General features: G+C 45.7%; 1 protein-coding gene across 1 annotated transcript; it reads left to right on the forward strand.

Moving 5' to 3' along the window:
* The first annotated feature begins 30 nt into the window (after positions 1-30).
* On the forward strand, positions 31-8,314 carry CENPA (centromere protein A). Its single transcript, XM_032391642.1, has 6 exons — positions 31-117; positions 2,710-2,716; positions 5,876-5,985; positions 6,689-6,766; positions 7,079-7,231; positions 7,591-8,314. The coding sequence occupies exons 1-5, from the start codon at positions 31-33 to the stop codon at positions 7,211-7,213; spliced, it is 417 nt and encodes a 138-aa protein (XP_032247533.1). The 3' UTR covers positions 7,214-7,231; positions 7,591-8,314.
* The last annotated feature ends 9,031 nt before the right edge of the window (positions 8,315-17,345 follow it).

The following is a 17,345-nucleotide window of genomic DNA, read 5'->3' on the forward strand; positions in this document are numbered from 1 at the left end:
GCCGCGGGGCCGCCACCCTCCGCGCCCGGCATGGGCCCGCGCCGCCGGATCCGCAAGCCCGAAGTCCCGAGGAGGCGCGCCGTGAGCCCGGCCCCCGGCCCCCCCCGGCGGGGCCCCGTAGGTAACCGGCCGCGGCCCCTTGCCCTCGAGCCGGCCGCCTTGCAGCCTGGCTGTGATCCGCTTGCCCATTTCACAGACCCGAAAACCGAGCTTGCTTGCGGAGCCCGGGTCCGAATCTCCCGACTTCCGGCTGGCACTCCCCTGCGGGCGGGCAAAGCCCTGCTGCGGGTCGCACCTGCTCGGGCCCGGCCCAAGTTCCAGGCCCCGCAAGGGCCTGGGGAAAGCAGTTCGGAGGAGGAGAAAGGATGGCCCAGGCGGCCTGGCTCCTAATACTAATTCTTGCTGCAGCTCGCATTTGAGTAATTGCCACTAACCAGGCATTGTGTTCAACTCCTTGCGTGAATTATCCCAACTTTACATTGTGCCCATTTTACAGATGAGAAAACTGATGCACAGACAGGCCCGGTAACTTGAACAAGGTCACACAGCTTGCTCCAGCAGTCAGGATTTTTAAGTGTTTGTGCTTTTTCTAAATTGCAAAATTATCGGCCGCTTTTTGGGACAATTTCAAACAATTCTACTTCTGGAAGGTGCCCTTCCAGGTGTCCTTATGCGTGTGTGTGTTTCTTCAGTAGTGGCGTTGTTGGGCATTAAGTAGAGTGCTCTCACTTTGTTCCCTTCCTGAGGTTTTGGGCCGTGAAAGAAGACAGGTCTGTGGTCCTGTGGTCTGGTGGATGGGAGACCCACGGAGCAAGAACTGTTCCTAGGGGCAGCAGCTGCTTTACTTGTCTCCTGCTCCGTAGTTAAGAGCAGGGTGAAGAAAGTGTATTATGGGTTATTTTCTTTCCTGAACCTTAAATTTTTTTTTTTTTAAGATTTTATTTATTTATTTGACAGAGAGACACAGAGAGAACACAAGCAGGGGGAGCAGCAGAGGGAGAGGGAGAAGCAGACTCCCTGCTGAGCAGGGAGCCCGACCTGGGGCTCGATCCCAGGACCCCAGGATCATGACCTGAGCCGAAGGCAGATGCTCAACCGACTGAGCCACCCAGGCGCCCCTTTCCTGAACCTTAATAACCTTTGCATCCAGCCAACTTGCTGAATTCTCTTGTTAATTCTATTGTTCAGTTGCTTTGATTGAAATGATTGAGTAGGTTATTGTCTGCAAATAAGGACTTTTTTTTCTTTTTTTTTTTAAGATTTATTTATTTGACAGAGAGAGAGAGCACAAGCAGGGAGAGCGGCAGAGGGAGAGGGAGCAGAGAGGGAGCAGACTCCCCACTGAGCAGGCTTCATCCGAGGATCCCTAGATCATGACCTGAGCCAAAGGCAGACAAGACGCTTACCTGACTGAGCCATCAAGGCGCCCCTGCAAATAAGGACTTTTGAATCTTCTTTTTCACTTTTATATATTTTATTTCCTAGTGTATTTTATTAATGAGGCCCTGAGATTAGTATTGAAATAAGAGCAGTGTTTTGACCATCCTTGTCCTGTTTCTTTTCTTTCTTTCTTTCTTTTCTTTTCTTTCTTTCTTTTTTTTTTTTTTTTTTTAAATTGGGCTCCACTCCCGGGGTGGAGCCCAGCCTGGAGCTTGAACTCACGACCCTGAGATCAAGACTTGAGCTGAAATCAAGAGTCCCACGCTTAACCGACTAAGCCACCCAGGTGCCCCCCCCATTTCTATTTTTAACACAAATACTGTTAAGTATGTTGTTTGCTGTTGCTTTGCTGTTGCTTGTGCTCCTGGTTAAATGAAATGTTTTATCTCAAACGGACACTCAACAGGTCCTGGCAGTCCTGCTTTTCCATTCTTCCCATTGACTATTCCATACCTTTTTCTTCAAATTCCTACAACTCCAGCCCCCCAACTCACTCTCAGCTGATGATGACCTTGTTGCATGTCTGCTTCACTGAGGAAACAAGCCTCCAGACTGCATTCCCCTTATCTTCTCACAACAGAGAACCCCGGTCTCCCCTTTGTATCAAAAGCCACTCCTGCTACATGGGCTCTTGGTCATATTTTTCTCTCACCTTTGCTGGGCTTTCTGTTAGCCTTTCCACCTGCACTTAGAATTAAATTCATACTCCTTACATTGGCATTCCACAAATGTGCTCTGCTCTTTCTGATCTAAAGAAAAAGAGCAGGGGTGTTTCCTGTCCCCACACCTCTGTCTCTCCTAGTCCCCATTTCTCTCTAGTGCCTTTCATAGCCACCTTTTTGTAAACGGCCAGACTTAAGATGACTTAAGACTTCGCACATGTGTGTTTCCCCTCTTCCCAGGCACCCTGGAACCCATTCCAGTCTGCCTCCCCACAACTGCTTCCCCTCCTTCTGGTGCACGTGTCCTTCTCTTGCTCTGAGAAGCATTTCACACAGGGGGCCACTTTCTCCTAGAAACACTCTATCCCCTTGGCACACCCTCTGCCGTTCCTGCCTAGTGTTCTTTACTGCCCATGCCACCTCTCCATAACAACTTGATGTTGGACTCCTTGCTGTCCTTGTCCTTTCTTTCCTTCCCCAAGTGGTCCCATCCATTCCCAGGGCTCTGCATACCGCTCCTACATCGACCACGTTCACGTTTATATCTCTAGCCCAGATCTCTCCTCTGACTCCAGATCCCCATATCCAGCTGCCTTTCTACATGCAGGCCCTGGGTTTGTCAGTGGAACATGTCTAAAACCAAACTCTTGATTACTCCCTTCCAGTCTTGTCATCTGCAGTTTTCCCCATTTCAGGAAATGGCACAGGCACCCCCTAGTTGTGTAAGCCAGAAGCCTGGGAGACATTCTCTTATCCCCAAACACAAGTACCTTCAGGCCGTTCTACCTCCAAGTCACATCCTTCATCACACCACTTGTCATCTCTGCTCCCACCTGCTAGTCCCAGCCACCAGTGCCCTAACCTGGCTGCTACTCTTCTTGCACTCTCGTCCCTCGCCGCAGCTGGACTCATCGTTAAAACGTCAATAGAGGGCGCCTGAGTGGCGCAGTCGGTTAAGCGACTGCCCTCGGCTCAGGTCATGATCCTGGAGTCGCAGGATCGAGTCCCGCATCGGGCTCCGTGCTCAGCAGGGAGCCTGCTTCTCCCTCTGACCCTCCCCCCTTCCTGCTCTCTCTCTCTCATTCTCTCTCTCTCAAATAAATAAATAAAATCTTTTTGTGTTTCTGTCAGGTAAATAAATAAAATCTTTAAAAATAAGTAAATAAAAATAAAATAAGTAAAATAAAATGTCAATAGATCGGGGTGCCTGGGTGGCACAGTTGGTTGAGCGTCTGACTCTTGGTTTCCGCTCAGGTCCTGATCTCAAGCTTGTGAGAGCAAGCACCATGGTGGGTGGGCTCTGCGCTCAGCATGGAGTCGGCTGGAGGTTCTCTCTCCCTCTGCCCCTCCCCCTGCTCATGCTCTCCTCTCTCTCTCAAATAAATAGAGAGAGCATGAGCAGGGGGAGGAGCAGAGAGAGAGGGAGAGGAACAAGCAGATTCTCAGGACCCTGAGATCATGACCTGAGCTAAAGTCAGACTCTTAACCGACTGAGCCACCCAGGGGCCCCAATAAGTAAATCTTTAAAAAATTAATAAATAAAATGTAAGTGGATCACCTCTCTGTCTTGCTTAAAACTCTCCCATAGGGGTGCCTGGGTGGCTCAGTCGTTAAGCGTCTGCCTTCGGCTCAGGTCATGATCCCAGAGTCCTGGGATCGAGCCCCGCATCGGGCTCCCTGCTCAGCGGGAAGCCTGCTTCTCCCTCTCCCACTCCCCCTGCTTGTGTTCCCTCTCTCGCTGTCTCTCTCTGTCAAATAAATAAATAAAATCTTTTTAAAAAAGAAAAGAAAAGAAAACTCTCCCATAGCTTCCCATTACTTTGGGATTAAATCCCAACTCCGAATGTTGGCGCTGCAAGACCCAACAATTGAGTATCTAACCCCAGTTCTTTCCCATGATCTCTCTAGCTGGTTACTTTTCATAACCACTTGTTCCGGGGCCGGATTTCAGGTCTTCTCTTACACCTCTGAGGCTATTAGGCATATTTCTCTCCAAGTCTCTTTTTTCTCTGTTAACTCAGATTCCTCCAGTATTGATTATTTTGTTTGTCGAGTTTGGTTCCTTCCTTTCATGGTGTTGTCCTTCTCACATTGGTGAGATTTGGTTGTGTTCATCTTTCCATTGTCTGTGACTGCTGTGTCTGTCTATTAAAGGCTGCCTCCAAGTGAGTGTGGATTGTGGACCAGTGGCAGGGGAGGCAGATGCCAGGAGCCTGACTCCTGAGTGTGGGGCTTCCCTCCTAAATGTCACCAGTCCCCTGATCTCTGGCCCGCGTTCCCCACCCAGAGATAACATCTCCAGTGCCCGCTGCGTGGCACGGGCATCTCTGGATTGCCTCACTGTCCCCATTTGCTCATGCAGCTCTTCTAACACTTTGTAATTAGGTCACTATTAAATCCCTCCTGTGGATTTACTACTTGGTGTGGCTTCTCTTTCCTCGGTTGGACCTTGAGTAAAATTTCTGAAGCTAATTTTCCCCTTCAAAATGTTAGTTTTTGGGGCACCTGGGTGACTCAGTCGGTTAGGTGTCTGCCTTCAGCTCAGGTCATGATCTCAGGGTCCTGGGATCGAGCCCCGAGTCGGGCTCCCTGCTCAGAGGGGAGCCTGCTTCTCCCTCTCCCTCTGCCTGCTGCTCCCCCTGCTTGTGCTCTCTCTTTCTCTCTCTCTCTCTGTCAAATAAATAAATAAATAATCCTATTTAAAAAAGTGTTAGTTTTCATGGAGGTTTGTTCTCTTTTTATTCTTTGTTCAGCTGAGCGGTTTACTGATTTTTGTTGTTCCTTGGTTTTATTTATCTAACAATCGTACTGTTTTTTGTTTTGTTTTGTTTTACTCTCTTTTTCATTAATTTATTTTACTATCTTGAACATTTGGTTATCTTCTTTTGGTTTATTTTAATAATTCTCTTCCTAACAGTTGAGTTGAATACTGAGCTCAGCTGCCTTTTCAATCTTGAGCCTGTGCATTTTCTTCTAGTACTATTTAGCTATAGCTCATAAGTTTTGAGATGTAGACTTTCGATTCACTTCTAAATAGTCTAATGTCAATTAAGTTTCCTCTTCAACACAAGAGTTAGAAGTTTTTTGTTTGATTGGTTGGTTGGGTTTTTTTTTTTTTTTTTTTTTTTGGATTCTTGTGTTTTTAATTTCAAATCAGAGTTTGGCTTTTTTGACCTCTACTTTTGGGAATATTTTTAAGATTTTTTTTTTCTTTTTTGTTGTTGTTGGAACTGGTCTTTGAGCCAAAGGCTCTGGCTCCATAGCCCAATGGCCCAACACAGGGACCGAGTTATGCCACGTCTGAGGTCCCTTCTTGGCCACAAATAAGCTCTGGCCAATTGTCTTCACCTCTTTGGGCCTCAGGATAACTGAGACAGGGAATTGTGCTAGAGAACCTCTCAGATTCCTTCTAGCTCTTAAAAAAAAAAAAATACTTAACATAAAATAACTGAGTTTCCAATCTAGATGGGAAAGATAGAAGAAATGACCAAAGTACTACGGGGCTCAGAGGAGGGATGGGAATCAGGAAAGACTTCATGGAAGAGTTGGCATTTAAGATAATACCCTCAAAGGATTTTTATTGAGGATAAGATCCTCAGAGGATCACTCATTCATTTAACAAATATTTATGTAGCATCTATCCACTGTTCTCCAGTTGCTGAAGATAATCAGAGTAAATGGTAGACTAGTGATCTGACAGTCTGCCTGTCGCAGCCATGCTGAGAGGCACCACTACTGACCACGACCCTTGCTGACACAACTCTTTTGCCCAGGCACTCCCTCCCGTCAGCGTGGTCCCCGGAGATCCCGGATTCTGAGGGAGATCCGAACGCTTCAGAAGAGCACAGCCCTGTTGATAAGGAAGAGCCCCTTCAGCCGCCTGGTGAGCTCCACCAACCCCCATGCTGCCTCCTTTCTTTAAATCTCCCAGGTAGTGGGGACCCATTCATCTCTTGCCTGAATGGCTAAGGGAACCTCTTCTCTAACCTGGAAGAGGACTGTTCATCTTTGGAAACCATGAGCCCACTGAAGGCACCTCTGGTTCTTTATGGAATTAATTTCTAACCCCCACCACCTCTGAAACTGTGCCCTTTGATTATATAAATAGGAACTCTCTCATGCATCCATGCTTTGAGCTCCCTTCCTACCCTGGGAGATACCCTTCCTCCTCTCCCCACCACTAATAGGACTGATGCCAATTCCACAGCTCCCAGGAGTTGACACCAGCTACTAGTTAGGTCCTAAGATTAAAGGCCACAAAGGTATCACGGAAATGAAGATTCATAGAAACTCATGGAGAGAAGCTTCCCCTTGAATCTCTCTTCTTTTTTTTTTTTTTTTTTTTTAAAGATTTTATTTATTTATTCATGAGAGACAGAGAGAGAGAGATGCAGAGGGAGAAGCAGGCTCCCAAGGAGCAGAGAGCCCGATGCGGGACTCGATCCCAGGACCCTGGGATCATGACCTGAGCCGAAGGCAGACGCTTAACCATCTGAGCCACCCAGGCGCCCCTGAATCTCTCTTCTTTTACTGTCTACTCCTCCCCACTCCCCTCCTCCCTTGCTCCCCATCCCCCTCCTTCACAGGCAAGAGAGATATGTGTTACATTCACTCGCGGTGTGGACTTCTCTTGGCAAGCTCAGGCCCTGTTGGCCCTACAAGAGGTAAGAAGGGGGCCCAGGTACGGTTGGGCGGGGACAGGGGAAGGGCATTCTGGAATTCCACAGGGCTGACTGAGGCGTGCCACACACTGACTCTTGCCTCTTTAAAGACAGCATCAAGGAACCCCCGGGGTTTGGAGGCCGGATCCTTGTGTGGTGGTAGCAGAATTCCCAGGCACAGTCCACCCTCATTCTGTGGGCCACGTTTCAGACAGTCCTGGGAGCCCTCAGAGACCAAGGGCAGCAGGGCTCTGAGAACAAAGCAGCCCATGCCCCGTCGTATGTCAGTCTTTGGACTTGTCTCTCTGCCCCCAGGCCGCAGAAGCATTTCTAGTTCATCTCTTTGAGGACGCCTATCTTCTGTCCTTACATGCCGGCCGCGTTACTCTCTTCCCGAAGGACGTGCAGCTGGCCAGGAGGATCCGAGGCATTCAGGAAGGGCTTGGCTGAGCCCCTGCCCCCATCTCTGTAAGCCTTTCCTGCCCGCCGCAGAGAGAGCGCCCGTTGGGGAAGAAGCCCCCAGCCTCTCATCCCTGCGATGGGAGGTCCTCTGAGAGAATTTCCATCCGTGGTCCCTTACTGTCTCACCTTCCCTTTGTTCTCTAGGAAAGGTCTGACTTGGTTTTAGCTTGAATGCTTGGGGTTATATGGCTCCTGCCCTTTTGTACAATGTTAAATAAAAATATTTATCTATCTACTACTGTCCAGACGACATGAGTCTGTCAGAGTTCAGCCTCTGTTTTACAAGGACCAGATGACTCATTGTGATTAAGAGAAGTTTTGCTTTTGAAAATGCCTTGGTAGTAAATGTGATACCTGACTTTCAGGGATGACACCAGAGCCTCTGTCTGGAGCCAGGAACAGATCCGCGGAGGGTAAGGAGGCGTCTGGACTCACTGTCCCTGAGCAGGGTGCATGCAGCTTTTGTAATTGGTTCTTTCAAGAAGGAGAAGACTGCGTGGCTTTCCTCTGTAACAGAGGTAATATATGAGAAAATCAACAGCATTCCAAAGGACTGAGAATTCTTTTTAGATAATGAGACTCCAAGGTTCGCTTCAGTTTGCAAATGATTCACATGACTGCTGAATGATTTTGAAGACATCAGACTTTCTGGGCTATGGAAAAAATGGATATTTGCTTATTATTTTAGATCTTCCTGTACCACTTACATTTTTTGCCATACGTATATTTACTTTTCTTTGAAACATAAGGGAAAAAAATAGAAGGCGACCACTTCATTCAGTTGCACAGAAGAGCCTGGAACATCTGCACACAAATCTGTCCTTCGGTTAAGCTCACCTGAGCGGCAGCAGCAAGTGAGGCATGGACCGTGCCTGCCAGCAGCTGTGTAGCTTTTTGAAAAACTCAATTGGGGTTAAAATAGAAAATCTTTAAGTCCTGATGTTCTGGTTCCTTTGAGTAAATTCCTGTCAAACTCATTCAGAAATTTGTAAATCATAGACGACGTCATGATTTATACTTTAGAATTTTTCATCCCAGGATTTTAAAGTGCCTTTTCAAAGTTTTTACAGGTGTTTTTATAACTTCTTTGTGGAGAGATAATAAAAATAAGAATATTTCTTTGATGGGCGCCTGGGTGGCTCAGTTGGTTAAGCGACTGCCTTCGGCTCAGGTCATGATCCTGGAGTCCCTGGATCGAGTCCTGCATCGGGCTCCCTGCTCAGCAGGGAGTCTGCTTCTCCCTCTGACCCTCCCCCTTCTCATGTACTCGCTCTCTCTCATTCTCTCTCTCTCAAATAAATAAATAAAATCTTTAAAAAAAAAAAAAGAATATTTCTTTGATGAAAAAACTGTAAAGCAAAGTTAGTTACTGCACGTAGAGATGCTACATTTTTGGTGTGTTCATGTTCAGTTCTCCATTTGTACGCCGTGTTGCGAGCAGCCACCATTTAAACAAGAGAATGGAGGGATGTTTTGGGCTCCAGTGGAGGAGAGTGTGAGCGGATAAAAACCTTGCCCTTCTGTTGCAACCGAAAGCAGTTGAAGAGATTTCCAGAGAAATGGAAAGGGCCACTGGAAGACTTTGCGTGTGATGGAAATGATTAGTGAGGGTAGACCTCTGACAATGATGTGTCAGGTGACCAAGTTCCAAGACAAATGAAGGGAAGGACCAAGTTCTGTTGTTGAATAAATTTTAACCCTTTGGAAAAACCTCTTCTTGTTCAACATCAAGTCCTATTTATACAGACATTCAAATAAAGTGTATCTATTGATGAATATATTTAAAGTTCTTGTCAGAGTATTATTAATTAGAAGATTATAGTCTGCCTTGGGGTGCCTTGGTGTTTCAGTTGGTTAAGTGTCTGCCTTCAGCTCAGGTCATGATCTCAGGTTCCTGGGATCGAGCCCCACATCGGGCTCCCTGCTTAGCAGGGAGCCTGCTTCTCCCTTTCCCCACCCCCATGCCCCTGCTTGTGCTCTCTCTCTCTCTCTCAAATAAATAAAATCTTAAAAAAAAATTATAGTCTGCCTTTAGTTTTCTTTAAATTGACACCTCTGCTCTCTTAAAATTGTACTAACCACGGGCTCCTGGCTGGCTCAGTCACTACAGTATGCAGCTCTTGACCTCGGGGCTGTGACTTCAAGGCCCAGGTCAGGCAGGGAGACTACTTTTTTTAAAAAATTTTTTTTAGTAAATTAAATTGTACTACCCAGGACACATGCAACACATACCACATGCCAGGCAGGATCCACCAGGTGGAATTTACAGGGTAGCATGAGAATAAGTAACTCACTTGTTTTTCTGGATGATTCCATCCACATTATCTTTCCATTTGATCTTTTATTTCTGCTTTCACCTTTTTAATATCTAAGAACTCTTAGCTTTGGAATGTTTCTTTATTACAGTATCCCAGTCCGTCAGTGTTTACTCAAAAAAACCGGAAACCAGCCTAGGTATTTCAAACAAAGAATTTAATGGAAGGGATTGTTTAATTAATATCAGGAGGGCTGGAAGAGCAAACGGGAGGAGAGGATGCTACCCAGAGATCAGGAAGCCTCCGGCGCCTGCAGCCCACACCAGGGCCGCTCTGCTGGAAGCACACCACCCCCCCACCCCACCCCCGCCAGGACCCTGTTAGAGCCGCACTTGCTACTGAGCGGGAACTCAGGGAGCCCTGCTCCAACCAGTCCTGCTGACGCCACCACTGACCCCCAAGGATGCCCTGGCCCTCCTCTGCAGCTTCTGCGGCCACAGGCCCTGCCGGACCGCAAAAGGAAAATGTCCCTTTTTTCTTCCCACCTTCCAGGCCCCACCAGTATTTTCCACTGGCAGAACTTAACCAGAAGCAGCTGCAGGAGAGTCTGGGAAAACGATTGGCCGCCTTCTAACCCCCTTGTGTTACAGAGAACTTGTAGGGTGAGAAAGGAGCTTGGAGCCTACAGAAACATCATCTGCACACGTCCCCAGTCTCATGGGTGTAATGCCATTTCAGGGATATTTATTAGGATTTTTTTGTTACTGGTTTTTGTTTTTGCCACACGGTCTCTGTGTTTTCCAAGTTGATACTTTTCCTGTACAGACATCATGACGGGACTTGCCTGGGAGCCTAGCTGGGGAGTGCCTCCTGGGCCCTTTGCTGGGGAGCCCCATTCTCTCCACTAGCCGGCTGCCCTGGGGAGAGTCATCAGCCTGCAGGGAGGAGAGAGGCCTAGCTGGGTCTAGTTGCTGGCTGAAAGAGAGCTGAGGCAATCCATATTTAAAATCCACTGCATCCTTACTCTCCCTGGCTTCCCCCCATCCCACACCAGAGCCCCGAACCCCAAGCGTCCAGACTTGTGCTGGGATGGGGAAGAGAGTCACCCGGTGAGCGAGGGCTGGGAGAGGAGCACCGGGGGAGCTGCCTCCTCAACAGTGCAACCGGTCCTCCCTCCATTAGCCCGCCTCGTGCACACCTAGTTGCAGAGGGACTCAGTGCTCCCAGTACCTGAGCCTTGTAAAGATTTTGCCGTGTGGGTTGTGGTGGTCCTCCCTTTCCGCCTGCTAGCTGAGGATCCCGCTCTTGTGGGTCTGTGGGGGCAGTTCCTATCATCCATCTGCCTGCCAGCTTTTAGGACTTCGGTACTGTTGGCTCCTCTCCCCATCTCCCCATCCCTGCGGATTCATGCTGAGCCTCTGACTGTAGAGAATTGCAGATTGGCAGCTGTTAGCTTTCTTCACAAGAGAAAGGTGATTCCACTACTTTCTGGGTTCTGTGTTTGCTGCTGAGAAGTCAGCCGTCAGTCCAACAGTTGCCCCTTTGAAGCTAGTGTCATTTTTCTGGCGATCTCTCCTTAAAAGATTTTTCTTCATTTTTGGTATTCTGCAATGTCATTATGACCTGTCATGTGTGTGGATTTATTTTTATTTACCTTAACAGCATTCACTGGGCTTCCTGGATAGGGGGTGATGTCTTTTCATCCATTTTGGAAAATTCTCAATCATTATCTCTTCAAATAATGCCTCTCCCCATCTCCCTCCTCTTTCTGGGTCGCCAGTTTTCTTACCACTGAATCCTCGATGATGTTTCTTTCCTTCTTCTGTGTTCCATCCTTTTGTCTCTCCCTTGCTGCCCACCTAACTGTTTCTTCTGCCTTGCCTTGGAATTCATTGATTTTCTTTCAGCAACATCTAATCCACTTTTAAACCTGACTGAGGGGCACCTGGCTGGTTCAGTCAGTTAAGCATCCGACTCTGGATTTCCAATCTGGTCATGATCTCAGGATCATGAAAACGAGCTCCTAGTCAGGCTTGGCGCTCAGCACAGAGTCTGCTTGAGATTCTCTCTCTCCCTCTCTCTCTGCCCCTCCCCCACATGTGTGCAAAGGCTCTCCCTCTCAAATAAATAAATCTTTAAAAAAAAAAAACCTGAATGATATCTTAATTTCAGTTATTGTATTTTTTTGTTCTAGAATTTCTATTTGGCTGTTTTCAAAATTGTCATGTCACTTTTTTTCTTTTTAAGTATTCTCTACACCCAATGTGGGGCTTGAACCCACAACCCCAAGATCAAGAGTCCCACGCTCTACTGACTGAGCCAGCCAGGCACCCCTGTCATGTCACTTTTTATAGTTCCCAGTTTCCTGCTGAAAATGTTGAGCTTGGTTTTTATATCGTTTAGCATAGTAAGCACAGTGTTTTGCAGGCTGTTTCTGATAAGTCTTATATTTAGAGTCCCTATGGATCTGTTTCTATTCATGTTTTCTGTTGATTCTCACTCCTCGATTTCTTTTCTCTTTGGTGCTTGATTACATTTGATATCATGCCTGACACATCTATATGTGGAAATAATTTGAAACCTAGAATGATATCTTTCTCTAGAGAGCATTGTTTGTTTGTTTTTTTCCTATCAGGTCCTGGAGGCACTAAACATTTAGAAACACCTTAATGCAATTTCAGAGCTTGAGATTTTCTGAGGCATCCAGATGATTCTAAGCCAAGGCCCGTCTCAGGTCTGAATTTATTCTCATTCGCCTTATTCCTAAAGTACAGCTAATCTGCTTATCCTGCTTACCTTGGAGGGCTTGTACTTCAACCTTTTTCTCCCTAACCCCACAAGGCTGCCAAAAATATGGCCCATTTCTTGGCTACTTTTTTAGGACTGGCAAACATTCCCACGAGGAAGTGTTAGGTCAGATCTGCTGTTACGTTCGTCTCTGGATTTCCATCCTCTCTTTGATCTTGGATTGGTAATTACTAATAATTAATCATGATGTTGTTAGCATTTTAATACTTTTAAGAAAAAAACATATATTTGTCCAGCTTTTTCAGTTGTCTTCAGTAGGAGAGTGGTCCAAATAACCACTGGCATAAAGACAGGCAGACCAATGGAACAGGATAAAATAGGGAGCCCAGAAATAAACCCTTGCATTTATGGCCAGATGATTTTTGACAGTGGGAGGAAGACAGTCTCTTCAAGAAGTGTTGCTGGGAAAACTGGATGTCCCTGTGCAAAGGAATGAAGTTGAACCCTTACCTCACACCATATAGAAAAATCAACTCAAAATGGACCAAAGATCTAAATGTAAGAGCAACAATTATAAAATTCTTAGAAGAAAACATCGGATAAAACCTTCACAACATTGGATTTGGCAGTGATTTCTTGAATATGACATCAGAGGCACAGGCAACAAAAGAAAAATATAGACAAATTGGACTTCATGGAAATTCAGAACTTTTGTGCATCAAAGGGCACTATCAACAGAGTAAGAAGGCAGCCCCCAGAAAGAGAAAATATTTGCAGATCATATTTGATAATGGATTTGTATCAGAACATATAGGGAACTAAAACTCAAAAATAAAACAAAAAAATAACTTAATTCAAAAATGGGCAAAAGACTTGGGTAAACATTTCTCCAAAGGGGATATTACAAATGGCCAATAAGCCCATGAAAAGATGTTCTACATCACTAATCGTTAGGGAAATGCCAACAAAAACCACAATGAGATACCACCTCATGTCTGTTAGGAGGCCTACTAGTAAAACAAAACAAAACAAAAACAGAAAATAGCAAGCGTTGGTTGGATGTGGAGAAATTGGAACACTTGTGCACTGCTGGTAGGAAGGCAAAATGGTGCAGCTGCCATGGAAAACAGTATAGTGGCTCCTAAAAAAATTAAAAATAGATCTACCATATGATCCAGCAGTACCCAAAAGATTTGAAAGCAAGATCTCAAAGAGATTTGTACACCCATGCTCATTGTGACGGTATTCACAGTAGCTAAAACGTGAAGCAACTTGTGTCCATCAACAGATGAATGGATGAGTAAAATGTGGCATATACATACAGTGTAATATGCCTTAAAAGGGAAGGAAATTCCAACATGGATAGAACTTGAGGATACCATGTTAAACAAAATAAGCCAGTCACAATGAGACATGCTATATGATTCCACTTATATGAGGTACCTAGAACACTCAGAATCACAGGGACAATGGTGTTTGGCAGGGGCTAGGGCTGGCAGGGAGAAGGATAAGGGAATTAATATTTAATGGGTACAGAGTTTACGTTTTGTAAGATGAAAAGAGTTCTGGAGATGGATGGCGGGGGTTGCACAATAGTCTGAATGTACTTAATAGCACTGATCTGTACACTTAAAAATGATTAAAATAGGAAATTTTATGTTTTGTGTATTTTGCCACAATGAAAAAAAAGTTTGTTTAATATCCATAAGCCAGTTTATATTGTAAACATAAATCTGCAGCCTCCATCCAGCAGACGGTGCCAAGCACCTGAGGAGACCTTCTGCTGACAGATTGGGGTGTGTCTGGGGCTCCACTGGGCAAATGCCAGTTGTCAGCTGTCTGCAGTGATGGGAGTCATGGCTCAGGGATGTCAGCAGAACGCCACCCCATTTTCATGGTCCTAAGCTGGAGACAGTCACAGTTACAGGGCAGAGACTACATTTGCCACTCTCTTCACCCAAAGAGCTAGGTAACAACTGTGCCCCGGAAACTCTAAATTCAGTAAATGCAAAATTTTAGAATCTTCATAATTGGACCTGAGAAGCCATCCTGCACAGCCTCTCTCTTAAAATTCAGAAACTGAGCCACAGAAAGAAGAAAGGGCTTTTCTTCACTCACAGAGCTGGCTGGTGAGCAGCCTGCTAGACTCTGAGCTCCTGGGGAGCAGAGGCTGTGTCATCCTTGTCTCCATGTCTCCACTTCTGAGCCCAGTTCTCAGCTTAGAATAACTACTCTTCAAGTGAACAAATGAATGAGTGGGTGAAGGAATGAGTTGTGGCTGGAACCCATAGAAAACTACACATGTTAGAGATTTTGAGGTACTACATGTGGGCATCATCTGTCAGCCTCTGGAAACTTCTTCAAAGTCCAAGAGGTTTATAATAGGTAGATTTTTGGGTGCCTGGCTGGCTCAGTTCGGGGAGCATGCAACTCTTGACCTCAGGATTCTGAGTTTGAGCCCCATGTTGGGCGTAGAAATTACATTAAAACATAAAATCTTTAAAAAATTAAAAACAAACTAGGCAGCTTTGTTTCTAAATTATGATAATTACAGAGGTACCTGGGTGGCTCAGTCAGTTAAGCGTCCATCTCTTGATTTTGGCTCAGGTCATGATCTCAAGGTAGTGGGACTGAGCCCCACGTTGGGCTCCCCGATGGGCATGGAGCCTGCTTAAAATGTTCTCTTTCCCTCTCCCTCTGCCCCTCTCCCCCTCTTACCTCTCTAAATTAATTAATTAATTAGCTAATTAATTAATTATGATAATTGTATCTAGAACCCAAAGTAATCAAGAGGGCACTGAAGAGATGGGTGTAGACAACCATACTTACTTCTTGCTTCTATGGTCGAGTAAGTCATCCGTTACAGAAAACCATAAGCAGAGGGAGCTAGATCATAGCTTGGAAGAAATACTGTTGAGTGTTCCTTGTGGGGAATAGCAACAATCAACAGTGAAAGTAGGCTGGATATCCGAAAGGAAGCCCACAGCCAGTTCTTCCTCTCCCCACTCACTTCCCACTAACGGCCTCCATGAAGTTTCTCTGTCCCCACCCATCTCCACACCACCGCCAGGTACATCCCTGTGCAGTTCCGTGAGTTTGCCCATACTTGTAGATCTACTTTGATACTGTTCTTTGAGCAGTTTGAGAGATATCTCTCATCATCTTCATCAGACTAGTACCCTCCCCTCACTCATGTACCACCTCACTCAAGACCTGCCTCCACTGTTAGCCGCTGTAACTGTCTGGCTGGGCCATACACCAGCTCATAGAGAGTCCCCTGTAGACTGTGGCTTGTGGCCCTGGGTGGTAGACCCTCAGGCTCCCAACTGGAAAGGGAAGACACCTGAGCCATAGATATGGGTATGAAAAAAATGGTATCTTGTTGTTTTTATTCATATTTTCCTTAACCAGCAGAGAGGCTGAATGTGTGTTTATTAGCCATTTACCTTCCCTCCTTTTAAGCCCTACATATTCTTTACCTACTTTTCTTTATCAATTTGTAGAAACTTTTTAAAAAGATTTCTTTATTTATTTTAGAGAAAGAGACAGTGCGTGAGTGGGGGGAGGGGCAGAGGGAGAGGGACAGAATGAAGCAGACACCCCACTGAGCACGGAGCCTGACAAGGAGCTCAACGTGGGGCTCAATCACACAACCCTGAGATCTTGACCTGAGCTGAAATCAGGAGTCAGACATTTTTTTTTTTTTTAAAGATTTTTTATTTATTTATTTGAGAGAGAGAATGAGAGAGAGCAAGCACATGAGAGGGGGGAGGGTCAGAGGGAGAAGCAGACTCCCTGCCGAGCAGGGAGCCCAAGGCGGGACTCGATCCAGGGACTCCAGGATCATGACCTGAGCCGAAGGCAGTCGCTCAACCAACTGAGCCACCCAGGCGCCCCAGGAGTCAGACATTTAACTGACTGAGCCACCCAGGCGCCCCTAGAAACTTTTATATATTAGGGATATTAACCCTTATTAAATCAAATATATTGCAAATTTTTTTTTTTTAAGATTTTATTTATTTATTTGACACAGAGAGAGCACAAGCAGGCAGAGTGGCAGGCAGAGGGAGAGGGAGAAGCAGGCTTCCCGCAGAGCGGGGAGCCTGATGCGGGGCTCGATCCCAGGACCCCAGGATCATGACCTGAGCCGAAGGCAGCCACTTAACCGACTGAGCCACCCAGGCGCCCCAATTGCAAATATTTTTTGACTTCTGGGTGGAGTGTATTCATATATATGGTAAGAGGCGTCTAATTTTATTTTCTTACAGATGGCCAGCAAAATATGCCTGCATCATTTATTAAGTAAAGTGCCTATTGAATTTTCCTCTATAGGATGAAAAGACCTGCTTTACTATATATGAAGTTCCCATTGACACTTGTATCTATTTCTGCTCACTCCCTATTCTTCTGTTAGTTATAACAAAAAATGGGAAATTACCTGAATGGTTAAATAGACTATGGTATATCCATACAATGAAATATAGTATATCCATATTACATTACATAGCTATTAAAAGTAATAAATAAAACCTATATCTGGGCACCTGGGTGGCTCATTCAGTGAAGCATCTGACTCCAGTTGTGATCTCAGGGTCCTGAGATCGAGCCCCTCCCTCAAGCTTCACACTAGGTACGGAGCTTGCTTAAGATTCTCTCCCTCTCCCTCTGCCCCTCCCCATCTAAAAAAATAATAATAAATAAAATAAAATCTATATCTATTGGTCTGGAGGGATTTTCATGATATAATAAGGAAAAAGGAAAATTGTGGGGCGCCTCAGTGATGCAGTCAGTTGAGCATCTGACTCTTGGTTTTGGCTCAGGTCTGATCTTAGGGTCATCAGATCGAGCCCTGCCTCAGGCTCCGTGCTCAGTGCAGAGTCTGCTTGGGTTTCTCTCTCCCTCTCCCTCTCCCCCTCCTCTGCACTCTCTCCCTCTAAATTAAAAAAATTTAATTAAAAAGGAAAATTGGGAAGTAACATAGATAGATGTGTGAAGCATGGTATTTTTTTTAAGAAGGAATAAAACAATCACATGTGGGTACACAACTCTGTGAATATACTAAAATCCACTGAACTCTCTGCACTTTAACAGGGTGAATTGCACGGCATGTGAATTAT

The sequence above is a fragment of the Phoca vitulina genome, unplaced genomic scaffold (genome assembly GCF_004348235.1).
Source record: "Phoca vitulina isolate PV1807 unplaced genomic scaffold, GSC_HSeal_1.0 scaffold63, whole genome shotgun sequence".
NCBI lineage: Eukaryota > Metazoa > Chordata > Mammalia > Carnivora > Phocidae > Phoca > Phoca vitulina.